Source organism: Alosa alosa, chromosome 19, assembly GCF_017589495.1.
Source record: "Alosa alosa isolate M-15738 ecotype Scorff River chromosome 19, AALO_Geno_1.1, whole genome shotgun sequence".
In the NCBI taxonomy this organism is placed as follows: domain Eukaryota; kingdom Metazoa; phylum Chordata; class Actinopteri; order Clupeiformes; family Clupeidae; genus Alosa; species Alosa alosa.
Window position 1 is genome coordinate 14,310,271 of NC_063207.1, and position 25,292 is coordinate 14,335,562.

The window sequence follows — 25,292 nt, forward strand, 5'->3', positions numbered from 1 at the left end:
ATGTGAGGTTTATGGACAAAACACCAAATTTGACCTTTTCTGAATTTGACCTTTGATTTAGGTCCTTCAAAACCTTAAAAAATGGTCACACTCTTAGAATGGAGACACTCTTAAGAACCCCTAGAACAAAGATATTATACTCTCCAAAAATTAACATGCGAATTCCACAAGCCCCCAAATTAGACACATAGGCCCCCCCTACTATCTCTCAGACCTGACATCAAGACTTGCATTATGGACGGAGACAGTTATGTTTGGATATAACTTTAGTCATGGAACTGACTAATGCATTTCAATACACATAAGGCAGGAAGGCTTATGAGAATACTCATTTCACTGAATGACTTATTATTAGACAAAAACAAGTCACATTTGCTGTGACATCTACCTAATACAGTACATATCTAAACAATGCATCATATTTAGTATAATTTTTGTTGCTCAAAAATCATCAGTCTATCAATCAATGGGAAGTAGCATTTATCCTAGTCTCACCCTCACCTTTACCCATGAACTCACTACCCTCTCAAAGTTACAGTGCAAAGATTACGGGCGCTGACTGATTAAATGTATCAATTTATCAGAGCCTGTGATAGGAAATGAGCGTAATTAACAGGTGCAAAAGTGCATCATAAATTAAATTGATCACTGGCATAATTACGGGTGTGTGTGTGTGCGCGTGCGCGTGTGCGTGCGCGCTAAACCCTGAATGGCTTGTCTGGCAGACAGTTGAGAAAGGGAAGGCACATTTGTACAGTACATATTTGGTCCAAACATACACATTGGCCATTTGAACTATTCAAATGTACAGATTGTCCTACAGGCATATGGTCCTTTTGATCCTCAGTCCATGGACATCTTTCAAAAGAAAGAGCCAGTTGTTCAGTACTCCTCAGTCTCACTACAGTAGGAATGAAGCGTGTGTCAACTCTGGAGCAGCATCTTCTACCCTCAGCGATGGAGTAGCTCTAAAACTCTGTGCTTTGGACGGTCTTGCTCGCTCCTGCCCGTTCCCTCAGCAAGGTGCTGGTGCTGTCAGGCCTGTCCACGGACACCTCTGTGAGGGGCAGCAGAGGGTGCCCATTGTTCTGGCTCACGGCAGTCTGTTGTCGGGTGGCGTGCGGGCAGCAGGACAGCTTCTGGCAGGAGGGTTCCAGACAAGTGGCTGCGCAGACGCCCTTCCCCGGCTGGGGCTCACCAAACTCGGGCTGGAGGGTGAGGCTGTGCACCCCAGCCCGGTGGAAGATTTGGCGCATCTGACGGGAGAGGGAGGTAAAGGCGGCGCCGCCGCCCTGGAGTTCAGGAGAACAGTGCACGTGGAGGGTGGCCACAAGCCGGCCCTTGCATAATTCCCACACGTGGACATCATGAACCCCCAGCACTCCAGGAAGTAGGCACACTTCATCCACTGAGAAAGGGAGAGACAGAGATGAGAGCAGAGAGAGCAAAAATGGAGTGAATTACCATCTCATATGTAAGCTACCATTCTAAGCCACATAACTGTGTAAGATAAGTGTAGGCTAGGCTTAACAGATAGATAACATAGATAGATAGACAGATAGATAGATAGATAGATAGATAGATAGATACTTTATTGATCCCCAGGGGAAATTCAAGGTCTCAGTAGCATACAGACAACACACACGCATTCACTAACAGCAGAAAAAGTAATTAAAAGTATATAATATAAAAACACAACTAAGCAATAAGGACAGTAGAAGATAAAGAATATAAATATACTAAAATACAAATTATACTAACTAACACTTAATCTAAATCAATTGTAAAAACAGTATCCACATAGTGCTGATTAATCAATCAAGAGGCGCTTGCCATGACTGAGGCAGGGACTGAGCCTGTGATTCTCTGTGTATAGTACGGTAAGGTAAGGTGCTTTGTGTGAGTGAGTGTCACGGTGATAGTGCAATGGTGATAGTGCAAATGAGTAAGTCCAATAGTGCAACAGTGCAAGAATAAGTCTATATATCTATATATATATAGATATATATATCTATATATATATATAGCTCGTTTAACGTATCATGGCTTGGTCAGCTATCCGCACCTCACCATCTAACCACAGGGGTCCCCCAGGGATCAGTGCTGGGCCCCCTCCTCTTTGCTATCTACACCACCTCCTTGGGACAGATTATCCGTTCAAGACGGCTTCTCATACCACTGCTATGCAGACGACACACAGCTCTATCTGTCCTTTCCACCTGACGACCCCCTGGTTTCAGCACGGATCTCGGATTGCCTTTCAGACATAGCTACATGGATGAAGGCACACCACCTCCAGCTGAACCTCTCAAAGACTGAACTGCTGGTCATCCCAGCTAAACCTACCATACACCACGACATCAACATCAAATTTGACTCCCTGTCTGTTTCACCGACCAGGACTGCAAGAAATCTAGGAGTTGTTCTTGACAACCAACTAAACTTCTCGGATCATGTTGCCTCAGTCGCCGGGCATGCCGCTTTTGCACTCTACAACATAATGGAAAATCAGGACTTACTTGACTCAAGATGCTACCCAACTTCTGGTTCAGGCAATTGTCATCTCACGACTCGACTACTGCAATGCCCTCCTGACAGGTCTCCCAGCCTGCGCAGTGAAACCACTTCAGATGATCCAGAACGCAGGCGGGCGCTGGTCTACAACCAACCCAAAGGGCACATGTTACCCCTGCTCATCCAGCTACACTGGCTACCTATGGCGGCCCGCATCAAATTCAAGTCTCTAACGCTTGCCTACAAAGTAGTCTCCGGTTCTGCTCCCACCTACTTGAATGCCCTCATACAGACTTTACACTACCTCCAGACCTCGCGCTCCTCTGACGAACGACGCCTAGCTCTACCACCGGGTACGCTCAAGCCAATCCAAACTTTTTCTCATCTGTTGTTCCTCGTTGGTGGAACACACTGCCAGTTCCTACAAGGGCAGGGACATCCTTTCCACTTTCAAAAACTCCTGAAGACCCAGCTCTTTAGAGAACACCTACTCTCATAGCAACACTTACAACAAGTCTTACTGATCCTAGCACTCACCAGCCGTTTTAAACTGACAAGTAACTGTTAAAAACAGCACTCACCGACGCACTTATTCTTACTGTACTCTAATGTTTTTTTGTTTTTTTTAAACTGTCCTAAAATTGTGAGAATTGTTCTAAAAACGTACTGTTTACCATGTTGTTAGTCGCTTTGGTTAAAAAGCGTCAGCCAAATGTAATGTAATGTAATGTAATGTAATGTAATATAATATATAACTATTTTAAGAAAAGGTATAAGTGTGGCCATAGTTCGGCTGTGGCATGGAGGGAGGGGTTATGCATATGTGCTAATGTGCTAATATAGCACGCAAACAGTGAGGCAGAAAGACCGTGGTAAAAAGTGGCTAGTGGACAGACAGTATCCAAACATGGAGGGGGTGAAGAGGCAGACAGACTATGCAGATAAGTCTATCTCTCCTCTTCCCTTAAGTGAAGCATTGAACAGTTCAATAGCCCTGGGGACAAATGACTTCCTCAGTCTGTCTGTTGTGCAAGGCAGTGAGCGAAGTCTCCAGCTGATCAGGCTCTTCTGCTTAACAATAGTACTGTGGAGTGGGTGATACTCATTGTCCAAGATGTTGATCAGTTTGTTCAGGGTCCTTTTGTCAGATATTGTAGTGATGCACTCCAGTTCAGCTCCCACTACAGAGCCAGCTTTCCTTACCAGCCCGTCAATTCGCCCCGCATCCTTCTTTGTGCTTCCTCCCCAGCATACCACTGCATAGAAGAGGATGCTGGCAACAATAGACTGGTAGAACATCCTGAGGAGCTTGCTGCACACATTGAAGGACCGCAGCCTCCTCAGGAAGTATAGCCTGCTCTGCCCTTTCTTGTAGAGTGCATCAGTGTTGGTTGACCAGTCCAGTTTATTGTCCAGGTGGAGACCCAGATACTTGTAGGTGCTTACCACCTCCACATTGACCCCATCAATGGAGACTGGTAGCAGAGTGGGCTTAGACCTGTGGAAATCCACCACCATCTCATTTGTCTTTGAAGTGTTGAGTTGAAGATGATTGAGTTTGCACCATTGCACAAAGTCCTCCACCAGGCTCCTGTACTCCTCCTCCTTCCTGATACACCCCACAATTGCAGTATCGTCAGAAAACTTCTGCATGTGGCATGACTCGGTGTTGTAGCAGAAGTCAGATGTGTACAGGGTGAACAGGACTGGAGAGAGCACAGTTCCCTGTGGCGCTCCGGTGCTGCTGATCACAGTGTCAGAGAGACAGTTCTTCAGTCTGACGAACTGTGGTCGCTTGGTCAGGTAATCTGTAATCCAGGTTACCAGTTGAGCGTCCACACCCATCTGCAAGAGCTTGTCTCCCAGTCTGAGGGGTTGGATGGTGTTAAAAGCACTTGAGAAATCAAAGAACATGATTCTCACAGCACTTTTCCCCTTGTCTAGGTGAGAATGTGTCCTGTGTAGAAGATAAGTGATGGCATCGTCCACGCCCACTTTCTCCTGGTATGCAAACTGTAACGGGTCTAGTGCATGGCGTACCTGGGGTCTGAGCATAGCTAAGACCAGGCGCTCCATTGTTTTCATCACGTGATGTAAGAGCGACAGGTCTGTAGTCATTAAGCTCACTAGGGTGTGGCTTCTTAAGGACAGGGGTGCGACATGATGTCTTCCACAGTGTTGGAACTTGTCCAAGGCGTAGGCTCAAATTGAAGATGTGCTTCAGTGCCTCACCCAATTCAGCAGCACAGGCCTTGAGTAGCCTTGGACACAGTCTGTCAGGCCCTGCTGCTTTATTGATGCGCAGTTTTTTTAGTTGGGCTCTCACTTGATCTGTTGTGATGATGGGGGGTGTAAGGAGAGGGGAGGGGGGGGTGCATCTGGGATCTGTGTGTCTGATGGCTGTTGACTGAGGTCGTTGTCACCTCATTGTTCGTGATCGTCATGTGGGGGAGGGGTGCAATATCCAGTGATGGTGGGGGTACGATAGCCTGTGATGATGGAGGCGAGTGTTGGACTGGTAATCAGGGGGCCTATGTGGTTTCTGTGGGTTTGAAATGTAATTTTTGGAGAGTGGTTGGACTGTCTTTAGAGGTCATTGAACATGGAGAAAAATGATTTTTTTTTACCTTTTTCAACCCTTTTTTTATAATTAAAATTGTATATTTCACTATAATTAACACCATAAATTTCGCCTAAATCACTGGCTATGATGAATAAAGTTCACAAAACAGTTATTTTCAACAGTATGATTGTATGTCAAACAATTAAAGATATTTTTACAAAGATATTGTAACATAGTTAGTACGGAACACTAGAGTGGTCATTGCAAGATATTTTTTGGTATATATCCAGAAAATGTGCGCTTATTTTACTAAATTGTGTGCACATATTACTAAATTGTGCACTTGTTATACTAAATAGTGCACTCGTTTGACTAAATTTAGTAAACGTGCGCACAATTTAGTAAAACTTACGCACGTTATACTAAACAGTTCACTCATTTTACTAAATTGTACTCTCATTTTAATTGCTGTAAATTGAGCGCACAATTTAGTAAAACGTGCACACAATATAGTGAAATGTTATGTAAAATGGAATAAACTAGTTTTTTGAACTTTAGAGAGCTATTCTATTTTCAGAGTGTCAGACTGAATTTACGAACGCACCCTAAATTGTGCACTCGTTTTACTACGTAGCGTGCTCGTCTACTAAATCGTCCACTCTTTTTAGTAAATAGTGGACTCATTGTACTAAAATGTGCACTCATTGTACAAAAAATAGCACAATTTGAATAAATGAGCCCACCATTTAGCAAAATGAACACACTATTTAGTAAACCGTGCACACATTTGATTGAATTCAGTGCACAATATAATAAAATGAGAGCATGATTTAGTAAAAATGACGACAATGAGTGCAAGACAATAGAGACAAAAAATGACGACGTAAAATGAGTGCACATTCATCCAAAATAGCTGAAATAAATAAAAAATGCATTTAAAATTATAGCTTGGGTCTTGAGGATATGTCAGAACCTTGCCTGGTGACACTAATTACATTACATTACATTTGGCTGATGCTTTTTAGCCAAAGCGACTAACAACATGGTAAACAGTTTAAGTTTTAGAGCAGTTCTCAACAATTTTAGGACAATTTAAAAACATTAGAGTACAGTAAGAATAAGTGCATCAGTGAGTGCTGTTTTTAACAGTTACTTGTCAGTTTGAGACGGCTGGTGAGTGCTAGGATCAGTAAGACTTGTTGTAAGTGTTGCTATGAGAGGAGATGTTCTCTAAAGAGCTGGGTCTTCAGGAGTTTTCTGAAAATGGAGAAGGATGTCTCTGCCCTTGTAGGAGCTGGCAGTGTGTTCCACCAACGAGGAACAACAGATGAGAAAAGTTTGAAGATTGGCTTGAGCGGAGTCTCTGCCCTCCACGTGACAGCCTTCCTCTTAAGAGCTGCCCTATAACCTCTGGGATTTGTATTTCTTACTGTATATTTGGGTTGCCATTTCCGTTGTCTTGCCCTCTCCACGTTGCTGCTTGCCACTCGGTTGTTTTTCTCTGATGCTTTGTCTGGAACTCTCATGCCTACCCTTTCTCTGTTGTCTACGTTGTCACTCCCCTTTACACACCCACATACACATACAGACACACTTACACTCTCATGCGCACACACACACACACACACACACACACATACACACACACACACATATACTTACACTCTCATGCGCACACACACTCTCTCTCTCCTGCCTTCTGTTTTTCCAGACAGTGTCTCAGGCCCCCCCCCTCTTTCTCTTTCTCTGTGTGTGCTGAAAACTCTCTGCCTCTATTGATTTCTTTGACTCTCTCCCTCTTTGCTACCCCCTGCTGCTCTCCCCTCGGCCAGCGCAAGGGGACACAGAAGGGCAGTCACGCCCGAGCAAGGGCCACGGGTTCGACGGGTGTGTGCAGTTTCAACGGAGACATGAGTAGGGACAGGTGGGCGGTCGCAGGGCTCGGCGAGTTCATCGAAAGTGTGCTGGATCTTCCTGCACCTCTTTTACTTTAAGCTGTTTCTCCTTTTTGTTTTGGATGAGTTGAGGTGCAATGGAAGACGGGAATTGATATATCCTGTAAACCCCCATTGTGGAAATGGACAAACCGAATGCGAATGGGGAAACAACAGGATGAGAAATGAATATCCTATTATCTTATTTACCTCTCTGTGTTTTTTCAGATTAACAATCACCCGTAGAGAATAGAATGGCTTTTCTTTCCTTTTTTTGTTTTTCCTTTTAAGTTAACGTTGTAAAAAAAATGGATAAAAGAATTCTGTAGCCTATCTTTATGGTTTCTCTTTTGGTTTTATTCCTTATTTGTTCCTATTTTCCTCTTTTTACTTTTGTTGAAAAATAATAAAACTGGATAAGAGGAGTGTGTGTGTGTGTGTGTGTGTGTGTGTGTGTGTGTGTGTGTGTGTGTGTGTGTGTGTGTGTGTGTGTGTGTGTGTGTAAGTGCTGTTCATTAGGAGTGGCTTATGTTTACTCTTCTACCAGTAGATTAGCCTATGTCTGATCTTTGGTCTTAGGACTCCAGTGAAGTCATTGAGTACAGTATTGTTGGATGAAGGCTTTGTAAAACTGCAAGAGATACATCACAGTTAGGGAGGTTTAAAGTCTTCAAGTCAAAAAGCAAGCATTAATGACATTTTTTATTTTCCAAATATATTAACGACAATTAATTTATCCTGAATTATCCAACTCTGCTAAAGAGCAAGAACTTTTGTTTGCCTGATTGACTCTGCTTGTGTTCCTTTAGTTTAGGTCATACAATTCAAAATGTGTTTTGGGTACTGCAGCACTGAGGACCTGCCAATTGCTTTCTTAGATGTAGGATTGTAATTGTATCTCCAGGTCACTGTTAGATTATTCTTGTGCTCCCAAGCTATGGGACTAAATGATTAATTGATAACATCTCATAAAATACTTTAAAGAGGATTTATGTTTTACCTAGTTGTGGACAGTTCGTGTGTTGTGTAGGCTACATTATTAAGATGGTCAATCTTAATACATTAAACTTCTTACACTTTGGAGAGTAGAGCAGAGTTAGGCAAACACAAAACCATAGTGCATATACAAGTAGATAATTGCTGTACTACACTGCTAATGTTGTGCTGAAGGAGCAAACTGAACAACCCTCCAATTAAATTCTTATTAGTTGAGATGCTGTAATGAAAGTCTAATTACATATAATGTAGTTAGCAGCAAACAATGCTGCTTTCTGAGTGCTAGTGTACTACACTCAACTACATTTGGATTGTGGTTGAGTTATTATTCTGTTATTTCAGTGGTAGATTTGAATTTAGGTGAATTTAGTTGGTGGTAGAATTACATTTTTGAAATGTACATAAATTAACAAACATTCAAAGGTAGGCTATGAGGTCTCTGCCTGCCAAATTGTCGATGGTTCATGAAAGGAACCCCCCTGCCGTGATTTTGTGATTGCAGAATTCAGGGACGTCGGGTTGAAAGGGCTTCAATGAATTGGTATTAACAGGGACACCATGCCATTAGTTTTCACTCTCGCAATATTGCTGATGATATTGCTAATTATAACAACAGTCTGCAGGAACTGATATTGTAGATCTTGCCAGTGGCTCCCTCGGAAAATATTAACAGAGGTGGCCAGATGAGGCCATTGCAAATCTTGGGGTGGCACACCAAAACAAAGCAACTTGGGGGGGCTGTCATCACCCCCCATGTCATGAACTGTTGTGAAGTTACATTTGGTATTTCAATTAATAGTACCCACTATAAAATATCACATATTAGTCCTTTGAGGCCTGGGCTATTTTCAGTGTAATTTTACTGTTAAGCTCTGGTCATTGCAAGGGCCATATCGTTAATTTTCTCGTGAGAGATAAGCACTCTGAGCAATTAGAGAAAATAGAGAATTATTGGTGTGAATTATTTTTTGTAATAATGTAAATAAATGTTGTAATAAGGGGGGTTGATCATCTTAGGGTGTCTTCAGCCCCCCCAAAATAGGCCTAACAACGTGGAATGCAGATCCCAATGCAGACTAAATCTGTGTAACATGTATTTGCGTTGCCTGAGGTGTTTTTACCCTACTTGGCTATCCTGTATGGCTAATATGTGATTTTAGCTAGATGCTGTTTGTGTGAGGTAGAGGTGTAGCCTACTATATACTTGCTTTGTGATGATGGATGGTAGTAAACAGACATTCTTGCTTTCATGACATGGCGCTGCCATGTAGTTTGCAAAATGAGATGTTGGACAAAGCAATTGGTTGAGTGGTGATGGTGCCGCCATCAGACACCTCCCTCTGACTCCTTGTGTCCTTGTGCTTCCTAAGATTGGTTGATGGATTCAAAACAAAACTGTTCAGTGGTAATATGATACCTTGAGTCAATGAGGATTTTCATTTTATAGAAGTGTAAGCTCTTACAGTTTTTATTTTCACCGCAGCATTCTGCTGTGTTGCCTTATTACATTACATTACATTACATTTGGCTGACACATTTTTAACCAAAGCGACTAACAACATGGTAAACAGTTTAAGTTTTAAAGCAATTCTCTCAACAATTTCAGGACAATTTAAAAACGGTAGAGTACAGTAAGAATAAGTGCATTAGTGAGTGCTGTTTTTGAACAGTTGAGTGTCAGTTCAAGACGGGTGGTAAGTGCTATAGGATCAGCTATACTTGTTGTAAGTGGTGTTATGAGAGGAGATGTTCTCTAAAGAGCTGGGTCTTCAGGAGTTTTTTGAAAATAGAGAGGAACTGGCAGTGTGTTCCACCAATGAGGAACAACAGATGAGAAAAGTTTGGATTGGCCTGAGCGTACAGGTGGTAGAGCTAGACGTCGTTCGTCTTAAGGAACGCAACGGTCTGGAGGTAGCGTATGTGTATGAGGGCATTCAAGTAGGTGGGAGCAGAACCGGAGACTACTTTGTAGGCAAGCGTTAGAGCCTTGAATTTGATGCGGGCCGCCATAGGTAGCCAGAGTAGCTGGATGAGCAACGGGGTAACGTGCCCTTTTGGGTTGGTTGTAGACCAGGCGCGCCGCTGCATTCTGGATCATCTGAAGGGGTTTCACTTTGCAGGCTGGGAGACCTGTCAGGAGGGCGTTGCAGTAGTCAAGTCGTGAGATGACTATTGCCTAAACCAGGAGTTGGGTAGCATCTTGAGTCAAGTGAGTCCTGATTTTCCGTATGTTGTAGAGTGCGAAAAGGCACGAGCGGGCGACTGAGGCAACATTACATTACATTACATTACATTACATTACATTACATTTGGCTGACGCTTTTTTAACCAAAGCGACTAACAACATGGTAAACAGTAAGTTTTAGAACAATTCTCACAATTTTAGGACAGTTTAAAAAAAAACATTAGAGTACAGTAAGAATAAGTGCAAGGCCGGTGAGTGCTGTTTTAACAGTTACTTGTCAGTTTAAAACGGCTGGTGAGTGCTAGGATCAATAAGACTTGTTGTAAGTGTTGCTATGAGAGTAGATGTTCTCTAAAGAGCTGGGTCTTCAGGAGTTTTTGAAAGTGGAAAAGGATGTCCCTGCCCTTGTAGGAACCGCAGTGTGTTCCACCAACGAGGAACAACAGATGAGAAAAAGTTTGATTGGCTTGAGCGTGCCGGGTGGTAGAGCTACGCCGTTCGTCAGAGGAGCGCAGCGGTCTGGAGGTAGTGTAAGTCTGTATGAGGGCATTCAAGTAGGTGGGAGCAGAGCCGAGACTACTTTGTAGGCAAGCGTTAGAGACTTGAATTTGATGCGGGCCGCCATAGGTAGCCAGTGTAGCTGGATGAGCAGCGGGTAACATGTGCCCTTTGGGTTGGTTGTAGACCAGGCGCTACCGCGTTCTGGATCATCTGAAGTGGTTTCACTGCGCAGGCTGGGAGACCTGTCAGGAGGGCATTGCAGTAGTCGAAGTGCGGAGATGACTATTGCCTGAACCAGAAGTTGGGTAGCATCTTGAGTCAAGTAAGTCCTGATTTTCTGTATGTTGTAGAGTCGAAACGGCATGACCGGGCGACTGAGGCAACATGATCTGAGAAGTTTAGTTGGTTGTCGAGAACAACTCCTAGATTTCTTGCAGTCCTGGTCGGGTGAAACAGACAGGGAGTCAAATTTGATGTTGATGTCATGGTGTATGGTAGGTTTAGCTGGGAGGACCAGCAGTTCAGTCTTTGAGAGGTTCAGCTGGAGGTGGTGTGCCTTCATCCATGTAGCTATGTCTGAGAGGCAATCCGAGATCCGTGCTGAAACCAAGGGGTCATCAGGTGGAAAGGACAGATAGAGCTGTGTGTCGTCTGCATAGCAGTGGTATGAGAAGCCATGCTTGACGGATAATCTGTCCCAAGGAGGTGGTGTAGATAGCAAAGAGAAGGGGCCCAGCACTGAGCCCTGGGGACCCCTGTGGTGAGATGGTGAGGTGCAGATAGCTGACCAAGCCATGATACGTTAAACGAAGGCCCTGTGAGGTAGGATTCAAACCAGGAGAGAGCAGAACCGAGATTCCCATGTTAGCGAAGTATAGAGAGAAGGATGCGGTGATTAACCGTGTCAAAGGCAGCCGATAAGTCAAGCAGAATGAGTACTGATGACCGAGCGGTCGCCTTGGCTTCTTTTAAGGCTTCTGTTACAGACAGCAGAGCCGTTTCAGTAGAGTGGCTGCTTTTGAACCCAGACTGATTTGGATCCAGAAGGTTGTTCTGTGAAAGGAAGTCAGAGACCTGTTTGGAGACTGCTCGTTCAATGCCTTTGGATAGGAAAGGCAGGAGTGAGACAGGGCGGTAGTTCTCGACTTGAGCAGGGTTGAGAGAAGCTTTCTTAAGTAACGGTGTTATCCGGGCCATTTTGAACACTGCTGGAAATGTGCCGGAGGTTAGCGAGGCATTGATCACATGTGTGATAGCTGGAGCGATGGTCGGGCTGATGGACTGAAGTAGGCTCGTAGGTATAGGGTCCAGCGAGCATGTGGTAGGACGGCTGCATGTCAGGAGTCTAGATACTTCACTCTCGGAGAGAGGCGTGAATGCTGAAAAAGATGTTCCAGTAGTCCCTAGAGGTTGTAGAAGTGCGGTTAAATGTGTTGGCTAACATCTCCCAACACCTGATGTCCATACATACATACACTGTTATGAAATATATTCAAACTAACTTCAAATATCATCACCTGCAATGGTTAGAATTATACTGAGTGCAAATTGTTTAGGCTATCATAAACATAAATTTATATTTATGAGGGTAAAAAGGTGCTAAGTCCTGTTCCTATCTAGCTTCAGAGCCATGCTTGTCTTGTCTGATGTCTGAAGTGCTCTCAGATCAAGTTACAGGCCCTAACTGCATTCTGATTGGGTCATCAGGATCCAATCAGTTACAAAGCATAATTAAAATGGTGAAATCACAGATTTTCATTGGTTTGGACCAGTGGTCCCCAAACTTTTTCTTCCGAGGGCCAGCTCACTATGCCTGGCTCTAAGAGAGGCCCAGAGACTCGGAGTATATCAACCATAAATAGCTTAGTGCTGTGAACAACAGCAGTCTACCTTAGTTGAATATTCCATTACATTTAATCATAGGCTACTGCAATTTAATACCATTGCTAGCTGTGTTTATGTTGCGACCATGCCATATCAGTGTAAAATGTAGCTCAAATGAAATAATACTAATAAAAAGACTCTGTTTCTTTGCATACAAAGCTCAAGTTGTGAACAAGCAATATCCTACAAATAATTTTAAATTATCAAACTATGACAGTTTTATGAAGTGCTGGCAAACACATCTGAAAGGACCACCACTCTAACTTTCACTCACCTGATGAGAACTTTGAACTCTGTATGAACATTTGTACGTGTGAATAAAAAATAAAAATAATTATCCCAGAAAGTCCCAGAAATATGACTTGAATAGAAGTTAGTTAGTTATTAACAAATAATTGATAAACGTTTAGAATACTTTGAGCACTGATGCAGTCAGCATAGGCCTCTTACATTGTTTGCAGGTAGGCCTACATTTCATTCCGTTTTCGATGGCAAACGCGAAACAGCGCCAAAACAACCACCAGTGGGCAAAAGGAGTATTACATGTGTACTGTTAAGACTCGCCATAGAGAATGAATGGGGAAATTACGGAGGTTATAGTTTGACGATGTCGTACTCGTGCGGGCCAGATGCTATATACCACGGACATGTTTTGGGGGGCCACCCAAAATGAGTTGGCGGGCCGTAGTTTGGGGACCACTGGTTTAGACCCAAAAATATGTCATGTCCATTCCAATGGACGTGGGGTCTGAAAGGGCTAAGAATCTCTCACCTGAAAATGAAATTGCATAAGAGTGTTGCTGGTCATAACAGATGTATGAAACCATCTTTAGATTGCGTAACTAAGATCACAGTTTGAAGTAGCCTATAAAGATGTTGAACTGAAAGCGTAATATTAATAGTTGGGAGTCGAATGACGTTTTCCACCGTTTAAAGTAAAGACATTGGAGTTGGTATATGATACTGTGTTCTTCAAATTGATAAAAGTACAACTAGTTTGAAATTGGATTGATAATGCAACTTTTTAAATTATGGAGACTTATGATGGATGATCAGGATCCAAGTAATATTTGCCCCATCTGCAAAGATGGAGTTTTCTATGTTCAGTGTTATGTGTTGCAACATGATGAGTTTGTCTTGTCTTGTCACTGCTATTGTCAACATGGGCCCTGAATGAATGAATGTGTGAGTGTATGTGCTGGCCAGCATGTGTGAATGTGGAAACTTAATTCCAATAGTAATATCTTTGTACCAAGGGGAACTTTTTATAACACAGATTTAATTTCTTTGGTGATCTACAATCACGGTCCTGTTTTTATAATGTTACTCTAGCCACTTAAAGCTGAAGATAATAAGTTCATGTACTGTATTGTTTGCGTTTTTGGAGGTATAACGGAGAGGTCAAGACAGACCTGACTGCAGCTGACGTCATCTTTGAAAAATGTTGAACTCCACTGAATGATCATTTGCTTATTAGTACTGGAATGACAGCTAAAACCTCTTGCTCCAAGCTACATGTATTTTCAAGATCTGTTTACAGACTCTGAAGTCGCAGACCCAGAGACATCCTAACGACGCATGTCACACTTCCCCCGCTGGCTTCTCATGGTTGGGACAGAAGTGTGATGGATGGGACAGAAGTATGATGGTGGAAGACACAGCTTATCGAAAGGGGGACAGCCCTTTGATCTGATATCCAACACCACTCCTGAAGACCCCAGCAGCACAGTGTCCTTGGGAGAGCAGCATTTGAAAGTCTTGTGTACCATCCCACAAAAGGACCTTGGTCAGAACATCACGAGAAAGATTGGATTAATTTAGAATAGTGGACCTGCTGTGGGCAGAATAACCCCCAAAAACAGCAAGGATCCGAAGGTTCCAGGTAGTCGACCCTAACCTTCAGACTAGAGAATTTTTATTTTGTTGGTATACTTTAACTGGAGAAGGAAATATTGAAGAAAAAGAAGAGGAACACAGGGAACACCGCCTATTAATAGAGCCAAGCGCCGCCCTGTGTCTTTGGTCTGTATGCAGTGTATCCATTGTTTATCCTTGAATGATTAGAATTCAATGAAAGCCTGTCGCCTTTTGTCTATCACCAGGTGTGAAATGTTAATGTTTGTAGAACAGCATGTGTCCAGGCCTCTGAAGGACTTCCCAGGAAAGGGGGTAGTTTTAATTAAAAGACAATAGAAGCTGGCCAGACTTGATGTCACCCAAAAGGCCACATCCCCCACACACCACACCTTTTACCTTGCATATTCATACTAGGTCACTCCTTCTCTTTGTGTGTAACTTTAAATATGTTAGACTGTTTCTGTATAGTCAGAGAAGTCAGAGAATACTGAGAATACTGATGGAAACCCATGATGGGGTGACACAAACATGCCATCTCTCCCTTGAGGGCCACTGGCCCCTCAATGAAAAGAATAAATGCCTGGATCCTGATCTTTCATCGTCCTGATTGAGTCTTAAGAGAAATATGGTAGTAAAAAAATATACTATCACACTGGCTACCTGTTAAAAGTCATTGACTTCATAAATATTACTTATACATGTATCTCTTGGTTGGTTGCCTGCATTGAAAGAGGACACCTCATGAAGACGCTCTTTTGTCTGCTTTTTTTTATAATTATTTTTTATTGCATGAAGTTATTAGGGTCAGCGCCTTACAACTGAAGATACCATTCAAACTAAATACTTGCAGAGGGAAAATAACAGCAGTTTTTAAATTACATTTCTCTCTAAACACGTTCCATAAAAGGAAAAAAAAGAAGCAGACAAAAGAGCGTCTTCATGAGGTGTCCTCTTTCAATGCAGGCAACCAAGTACTTATCTATGCTGGCAGCAGCTGCTGCTGAACAAGTGTACAAAGTCCCTCTAGATGGACTTGATGCAGTTGCAGGTGTTGCTGCAGGTTCAGAAGATGATCTACGTCTTTTCTGAAGACACTGAGTCCTGCCTGCTTCACATGATTTCTAGTAGCGAATCTTAGCATGCTGCAGATGCTCACTGTTACAGGTGGATTTGTAGCAGTTCCTGTGCCAAACTGCTTTGTTCTGTTGTAAAATAACTGCACTGTAACAATGTAATCGTTGGCTGATCTGTGATCACCATCTCCATACTCTCTCATGGACAAAAACAAGAAATTTGGCTATGTCTCTAGTGATGGGTCATTCGCCAGTCCACACATATCTGCCACTGGATACATAGCCCAAAATCTATCTCTTCTTCAGGCATCTGCTCTTAACATGTGCAGTCTGCAATGTACGCAGGCAATACTGTGTGCCGAAGTGAAAGAGTATGATCTGAACAGCAGCAGAATAGCATGACAAATGCTATACAGTGGAAGACACCCTTTAGGAAGGTGACATTACCAATATTATACATTCATTTGGAGCTATCCCACTTCTCAAGTTAAACCTGGACTTCTTTTTTGTTTGAGTCTGTGTCAAAGATGATAAAGTCAACTTTAGATACTACAGTATCTGTCCAATTATTATCATCTCTCTTGCACCTCTTTGAATAATGGGTAAATGCTTGTTGACCTTTAGAAATATGGACTTGCTCACTAACTCTTCAACCCCTTTGACTTCCCTCTACAGTTGGTGAAGACACCTGTGAGGACTCACCGAGCGCAGCCAGAGGCAGGTCAGCCGGGCACATCTGCAGCAGCATGGTGGTTGTCTCCTTAAGCAGCGGGGCAGCAGAGGACATGATGATGACCACCATGATGAGAGTGAGGCTGGGGTCCACGTAGCACTGCCAGTTACACTTGGCCCCAGGGTCCAGGGGCCATACGTAGAACAGGGCCGAGGTCACCACCACCACCATGGAGCTCAGCGCATCATTTAGAATGTGAAGTAGCACACCTGCATTGCAGCACAGAGGTTCTAAAGGTTCTAAGGTTCTACGGTTCTAAAGTCAGCATGGCTTCGCTGGTGTGCAAAACAAATAGATCTAGCCTTCTGGATAGTGTGAGATCTGAATGTTAACACAGCATTTACTGAAAAAAGATGAGTTGATTGATTTGATTGTAAATTGTCTAATCAATTTACATGCTTTTTAATATGTAGGTCCATGTGTGTGTATCTCCAATCTTCTGACTGTAATGTTTCATTTTAAAATATTTAAAGTAGAATGCCAGAAGTCCTTTATTTCTGTGTCTGTAGAAAACATACTACCAGAGAGGGTTAAAGCAGAGCTAGTAATCAAGGATCTTTGATACTACAGGGGCGCGTTTCCCAAAACCATAGTTGCTAACCAAGTTAGCAACTTTGTTGGTTGCAGTGCAATTTCCCATAGCCAACCAACTAAGTTGCTAACTGGTTAGCAACTTTTTTTTTGGGAAACGCACCCCAGGATGTCTAATTTACTACAACTTTTATATATTAATTGTAACATTGATATAACATCAAGACGAGTTATTTCTAACATGCATTGGGGCAAAAGCTTACATGTATGAATTCTTATAGGCAGGTGCGCTGCTAGAAAATTTGGGCCCTATGACAGAAAAACAGAAAATAATTCTGCTATAGTATTATTAGGGGGCTCTCTGGGTCTCCCCTGTCAGTGCTGGGCCCTTAGAATTGTCCTAACCCCCCCCCAGCGGCGCCACTGCTTATAGGTGTTATAAATGCTGAGCAGGCTATAGATGGCACAGGGCAAACCATTTCCTGGTGGTCAATACAATTTTCAAGTGATAAGATTCTCAAGTGTAAAGATGGATTACTAGCCAGCCATAATCTGAAACTGTACAGGTCTCTCATTAAGGCTGGGTGCACATTGCAGAGTGTAGTCAGGGGTTAAGCATTATGGTAAATATTTGATAGCATGGATGAAATGCCAAGTCACTGTTAAGGTGATACACCACACAGTCTTTTGAGTTACATAAGGCTCATTCCACCGAATCGGTGCCTTTTGCGTCCCACAACATATAATCAGTTCTAAAGTTGCTTTAACAACAAATACATGTGTAATTTAAAAAACTTAATGTTACTATAGATCATATGCATAAATATAAGACCAAGTAAACCCAATAAAATACAAGTTAAAATGATTAAAATCACATGAATATATGCTATGGGTAAGGATTTTGGTTGATTTTGGCTTGTCCCACGCTATGTTTTTTCTTTTTCAACAGCACTTCTCAGTTGTAAAATGTTGGTAAAATGATACAATTTTCACAGTTTTATATTGTCTTAAGTGTAATCTCATTGTTAAGCAATGATTTTGACATAAATAGATATGTTTTCTTAGAAAATATAAGTCATTTATCATTGTCCCTTAATTTCATCTCAGTCCTGTTACTTTCACTAAAACCCCTTATAAAATATTGGTACAAACTAGAAGTGACATAATTTAGAAGAAGCAGATTCCACAGTGTAAGAAAGGGTAACTTTCTCTCTTCTTAAATGTCCTATTTTTCATGTTTTATCAGGGTTGTGAGAGAGGGGCGAGCATACAACATCAGTCCTGTTACCATTTTTTAAAGTGTATATATAAACAATTATTTATCAATACTGATATTACCAATATCTAGAAGTAATAACCTTTCAGATTACATACCATGTGCCTCCCTAACCTTGACCTGTTAGCTAGAAAGGAGCAATTTAGCATGAAATCATCATTCCTGTTACTATCCTACAATATTCTATGTAATAAGTGAATTGTAAAAAATAAATGCATAGCTTGAGATGGCCCAACAAAATTTCTTGTCATGTTAAGATGTGTTAATTAAATGGGCATTGAAAAAAAATCAGTTTGAAACAATTATATTTTTCACATTTTTAAAGTTGAAAAGGCACCGATTTCGTGGAATGTCCCATAAACAGTTCAAAGGTCTCAGGCCTGAAGACAGCCAACAGTAGTGTCCTCAATGACCTCTCTTCATCCAGAAATGCAATGGTTTCAGTGAACCAAACAAACAGATGTTCATCTAAAGGCATCATGTTTTTCTTATGTAGCTCTCACATGGACGTGTCACACTGACTATAAAGCCACATCTCTGAGAGCGGGATGACTAACGATTTTTCTCTGTATGTGCCATTACAAATTGCTCTTTAGCAGTCCATCCCTGTTAATAATAGACAGGTGTGAGTGCGTGTTTTCAAGTGTTGTATTTGTCTGCACACATACCTCTGATATTGAAGGGCTGCCCCTCTTTCTGTGGTGGCTCACTCTCTTCAGTTAGAACTGTGGTACCTGTGCCAACACATTAAACATACAACAAGCTGTTAATGTAGATGAGAGAGAGTGCAGAAGAGTTTCCAATACAAGGGCAATGTGACCTATTCATGGGACGTTTTTCTTGTCCAGACCATGAATGAAGCCCTTTATTACTGACTTCCTCTGAGCACACAGAAGTGCATACTGCAGCCGTAGGCTTTGTTCTGATGCCAACCGCCAATAAACCCCACAAGAAGAAGAAGAAGAAGGCTTTGTTCTGCCCCACTCCTGAGAGACATGGTAGACAGTGCTGACTCCCTCATGGTGTTTGTGAGGGGGAAATGGCCACAACAGAAGCCTTGGCTTGGTGCCAGGGCATCCCCAGGGAATAGCAGATGAGGTAAGTAAGACTTTCTACAACAAATCAAGGGTGAATGGGAGAGGCTACTTTGACATGTATACAAAATTTCCGGACATGGGAAGGCAATCATATTGTTCTCCAAACTGACACAATTTTAGATTATAAAAACCTTTAAATGTGTCCGGGCTTTTCTAACGCTGAGCTGCTTGCGCATCTCTGACTGAAGATTCGTCAAAACCGTTATCTTGTTTCCCTCAAATGTGATCGCTTTTAAAGTATTTTAAAAAGTTGTAGGCCTACAAAAAAGTTAGAGCCTGAGATGATTTAAATATAAAGGCGACCGCACCTGCCTCGCCGTTCATCTCACATCCCCCGTCTGATTTGGTTGATTCATGGGCTCTCTTCATCCGGGAGCCCAAGCACCAACAACTACGGCAGTCCTGGAAAATTAACAGCCCAACAGTGTTAACAGAGAGCCCTAGGGCGCCGACCACGAGAACCAGTTTAGGATCGTCAATGGCCTCTGGCCGGGCAAGTCGTTTAATCGCCTCCACCGAAACAAAAAAGCACAGGGCGGCCAAGAAGACGGCGTTGGCCAGAGCACCAACCACCTCAGCCCGGACCCAACCGTATGTGGAGCGCCCTGATCCGGCACGACGCGACACCCATGAGGCCGTCAAGCCCACGCATAAAGACAGAACGTCCGATAGCATGTTGAAGGAGTCTGATACAAGTGCTATAGAGTTCCCCATGAACCCAGCGACGATCTCAGCCACGAAGAATATGACACTGATGACAAGCATGAAAATTAAGCGACATGTTTTTCCGCTGTAGCGCCCCATGGTTAGGCTACTCAATTTTCCTCCTGCAATTCACCTGTTGCTTTGGTGCGCTGCTTTTGATATATTCGTGTCACCTTCTTTCTTTCTGTCTGTCAGCAAAATTAAACCATTCACGATTCTTGGAAACCTTGCCTCTTCATGACTAGGTAGACCTACGAAATGATTTGCCTGTAATCATCACTCTCAACCCGACACCACCGCAGTCAGACCTGGTTACACATTTCCCTAGTTTCCAAATATTCACTAGATTAAGATGACCAGATTTCTGAGACAAAATCCGGGGACATTTTCAGTTGAAAAGCGTAAAACTTGTAATGTTTAATCTTTGTAAACTTAAAATGGGGACACTGTCCCAGGGGCATCACTACACTCTAAAAACTACTGGGTTGGAAACGACCCAAATTGGGTGGTTTCTAACCCAGGTGCTGAGTCACTATGGGACAGCAAACATGTTGGGTTAGAATGACCCAGCAAGATGGGTTGGTAATTTAACCCAACTTGTGGGTAGCTTAATCAACCCAGATATTGGGTTATTCTGACAGGGATGTTGGGTTACAGTGACCCAGAAAATGGGCATGTCCTTTTAACCCAAGAATGGTTTACATTAACTTATTTAGTTGGGTTCATTTGACCCATCAATTATGTTGAATTATTATTATTATAATTATTATATTCATACTCATTTTTTTAGATTGCGGGTTATAAGCATATAAGCCATTTAAAGAAGCAAACAAGTTTAAAGAATATAATACTGACAATTTTGAACAAATTACTCACTTAGTACTTCATCAGCATTACTCATGTAGTACATCTAGGCTACCACTTATTTTTAAGTTTTTTTTTTTTTCCAGGAGCCAAAACATTACACATTTACTCTCTACTAATATAATGAGATGTAATGAAGAAAATCTTGAATCTTAAATTCAATTTATTTAAAATGCATAAAAAGTTAAAAACCAGGAAAAAGCAGTCATCATACAAGAACTAATAGATAAAAATAGATAACAGAGCGAACATTTAAAGTGAACCATAAACCCGGGGACCCGGTTCAGTTTCAGCACAGTCCTTCCCGGTCTTTTGGAGGAACTTTCAAAGAGAGGAACATGGGCAGCCGTGGCCTACTGGTTAGCACTTCGGACTTGTAACCGGAGGGTTGCCGGTTCGAACCCCGACCAGTAGAACGGCTGAAGTGCGAGCAAGGCACCTAACCCCCTCACTGCTCCCCGCGCGCCGCTGTTGATGCAGGCAGCTCACTGTGCCGGGATTAGTGTGTGCTTCACCTGGAACACTGTGTGTTCATCTCAGAGGCAAAGGTGGCCACAGGTCTGAGGGGGCCATGACGGGGGTCCTGTCGGTAACAGCAGGACGGACAGGCCGACTTTGCTATGGACGGTTAATGTGCTGAAACTACACAATCATAACAACAAACAGACACATGAAAAGAGGTGGTAAAATAAACACAGTTACAGACACATATACATGCACACATATCATAATGCTATATGTGCTATATATTCTTCTTGTGCATTTTTTGTATGTGTATGTGTGCAGGGCCGGTCCTACGCTATCCTGAGCCGGGGAGCAACATCACGCACAAGCATTTTTAATTTTTAAACTAAAAAATGGGCCCGGTGCAGTTGCTCACGTTGCTACCCCTCCACAACCGGCCCTGTATGTGTGTGTGTGTCTACCTAGTCAGTGAACTCTTTTGCGGGCTGGGAACTTCTTCCATGGAAGTGGCACACATTTGGAATATTCGACAATGCACTCATAACGCCTGCAAACAGAGGAAGACTAAGATTAATAAATTGCAAAACACACAAAACACAAAAAGACCATCTCTGAAGCACTACTACTGAGTCAGGTACATCAAACAAGGGGCAAATAAGGGCTATGAAATGAAGAACATGAGGCCAAATACTACTTCACAACTTAAAGTGTATCATAGCCCCAATTCCCCAAATGTATAATTGCCCCCATTCGCATCCACTAGTATATGACAAGTCTGTTAATGACAATGGCTACACTGCAGTTCCTTAAATGAGGGTGGGAGATAACTTACATAGTTACTACATTCATTTGTTTTACTGGTCCTCTTTTTACAGTGCATGAAAATGCACTGTTCTGTTATCCGAAGTCGTCTTCTTCTTCTTCTTCTTCTTCTTCTTCTTCTTCTTCTTCTTATTCTTCCCACCAAATTTCTGCATCTAATTCAGCTTTAACCGTTTAACGAAACTTCGTTCAAACTTTGTAACGTGGGTCTTGAAAAGGACACGTGGGAATGTATTTTTCACTTTTGTAAACTTTATACTTTTTGAGATATTAATAAAAAACAAACTTATTTTTCCCCATAGACTTAACATGGGCTGATGACATCACAATGGGCTAATTAACTTGATTTGCACCTGTATCAACTTCCAGCTGCTCACTACTAGGACCCATCAAAGGGCCAGTTAAACTGATTGCACCTGTATCAACTGCTTTCTGCTTAACTAGGCCAACTCTCTCTGTGTCTCTCCATTCTACAAGGATATAAGGCACATTCCATCCAACTTTCTATCCATTCATCCTCTTAAAACCATTCACTCATCCACCCATTAAACTATCCACCAACATCCATTAAACAATCTGCCTATCAATATCCATTCAACTTTCTGTCTATAAACATCCATTATGGCATTCATGAGCGCATCTCCGTGCCTGCTTTAGTCATGACTCGAGCCTGTCACTTACCAGCCAATAAAAAAAACAAGGAAAAAAGAAAGGGACCATAATAGCCAATCAGGAAATAGCACCTCTGTAGCTGGGTAAGATTGACCGCAACAACCTATGAAAATCGTTCACATGATTCGTCCGCTGGAGCTCGTCATATCACTTTGAGCACAGAGTAAGTCGTCCCCTGTTTTAATGTTACAACAAATTCACAAAAAATGACAAGTTGATCGCTGTTAGAGAATGTTGCCCACATAATTAGCATCTGTTTTTCAATGCTTAGCGTGGTAGCCTAAATTTAGCAACAGTTTACCAGCTTGCCGCTCTCTCCCTCACAGACACACTCACACCATGTGTAGGCTGCATGCACATGCGGACAATTTATAATGATTTATACGTATACTGGAGAGAGAGTCCTGTAAAAGTAGCCTATACTGTTTGTGAAGCTGTCCTACTGTAAAACTAAACATAGCCTTCTGATAAACTATTCAGAGATGGACATCAGACAATTCTTCCTGAACAGAGGCAGAGGGAAAGGAACAGTGAAGAGAGATGAGGAGGACGAGGGAGGTATGATAATTGCCCACATTAAAGGTAACATTTATGCTGGTAATAGCCAGTGCTGTGATTTGATCAATTAATGGCAAACTTAAATAAGTTTGCTGCATTTGTAAATGTAGCCTATAATAATCTACACAGAATCAGACTTCTGTGTAGATTATTAGGCTATATTTACAAATGCATGGATACATGGATTCCAGTTGCTGCTACTGGAAGAAACTGGAATCCATGCATTTCCACTGAATTATTTTTGGAATCTGATCCCTTATCATACCTGTTCATTCTTACTCGTTGCTCGACTTATCGTGACTAAATTCAAGATGGCTGCAAACGCTAAACTTCGTGAAGATACTGTCTGTATAAATCGTCTTGTAAGTAAACTACCAGTGCTTTTTCAAAGTTCTCAATGTCTCGTTTTAAATGTCCTCGGACATTTAAATGTCCCCCGGCCCTCGGAAGTCTACCAATGAAGTGTGGAGATACATTGAGCCTCGTAAATGGGTGTAAAACAGTGATTTATTTGCATGGCTAGCCCGATGCCGAAGCACCACTATTGAAAAAGCTGTTGGTAGCATCGGCTAACTAGCGCCAGATTTTGGAGTGCAGGGGACAAGCCGAGATGGGCTATGAGACATACGTTCACACTCGGTATCATGTTTCAATACACTTTAGGTCAATATCACACCGGAATTCTCCTTTAAGTAGCCCCCATTGACTGATTTAGTGTATGCCTAATCCTGTGAACATTTCAGATGCAACACCATTGCAAACGCACATGGCAGCAGGTGAAAATGAAACACAAACACATTATTCAGAATACTAGGTTTATATAGCCTAGTTATAGCTTGCATTAATATTTCTTAATTATGAAAACATGTAGGCCTAGTATGCTTATAGCCTTCACTTGGCCTCTGTTTTACAGCTAACAAGAAAAAGGTGTCTTTGAACACTACTGTAAGGAGTGTTTTACAGTAGCAGAGGAGTTGGCCATCGCAAATAATAGAGGAAGGCCAATTGTAGAAGGGGTTGAGGGAGGCATTCGGTCGGATTCTGGTGCTGTGGAAATGTGTAGCCTTTGTGTGCAGGGTAGGCTACAGTAATATGACATTCAATTCAACAAGTTTGTTAAAATGGTGATTTTAATTTATTAGGCCTAGGCTATGTCCGATTTATTTTAGGCTATTCTTGCTCAGATGTTCAGCATACTGTAGGCTAGGCTAGGCCTATGTCCGATTTATTTTCGGACATACAGTATTCTTGCTCAGATGTTCAGCATCACCGATTAGATGGAAAACATGAATGTCCACGTTAGGGCATTGCTATGACGGGTGACATTAGAGACTTCTGCCTAGAGATCATCTGACAAAGATAACGAATTCCCTCGACCTCGACTGACTGACAATCTATATCTTCATAGAGAATATATATATATATATATATATATATAGTGGTCTCTAAAACCCCTCGAAGAGATCAACTCACGATTTGCGCTCCGATGTCGTATGGATCATCCAGGTACGCCGACATAGTCTCGAATTGTTAGTGGAGGGGTGGTAGCCTACTTATAAAGGGTGTGGTTAACCAAGAACATAACCTGCTCGGAGCAGGTTTGAGATGCAGCGTAAATTGCCATGGCAGCATACCTCGGTTAAAACCTATCCACCTTTCGTAGTATGGGTTAATCGGGAACTTACGCCACACGTGATCAAGTTACTCTCGAAGTTACCCAGATAAGCCAGTAACCCCGCTTCGTAGTACAGGCCCCTGATCTTTCTCTCTCTGTAAATGAGAACATATCGTCGCCCTTCCTATTGCATTTACATTTTGAGAATGTCTGACTCAACTGTTGTCTGACGCAATCAGATAAATAAAGCCAGATTGGAAGCAGGCTAGCCTAACGTTATGTTGCTAGTTAGAGAGAACTTGTAACGTTCAAACAAGGACTTCTCATCTGGTTAAACCCTATCAATCAGTTATGAGAACGATTTACGTCGAAAAAAGAGCGATAATTTAAGATATTGCTACAAAACAGCTAGCTCATCTGCAATGACACAAACATGACCTAGCTAGC

The 25,292-nt window shown here is 42.3% G+C and overlaps 1 protein-coding gene across 1 annotated transcript; it reads right to left on the reverse strand.

Annotated features, from left to right (window-relative positions):
- Nucleotides 1–719: 719 nt before the first annotated feature.
- LOC125284201 (zinc transporter 10-like) lies at nt 720–19,948 on the reverse strand. Its single transcript, XM_048228033.1, has 4 exons — nt 19,445–19,948; nt 18,716–18,758; nt 16,210–16,449; nt 720–1,408 (listed from the first exon to the last, which is right to left on the reverse strand). The coding sequence occupies exons 1-4, from the start codon at nt 19,946–19,948 to the stop codon at nt 969–971; spliced, it is 1,227 nt and encodes a 408-aa protein (XP_048083990.1). The 3' UTR covers nt 720–968.
- Nucleotides 19,949–25,292: the final 5,344 nt, after the last annotated feature.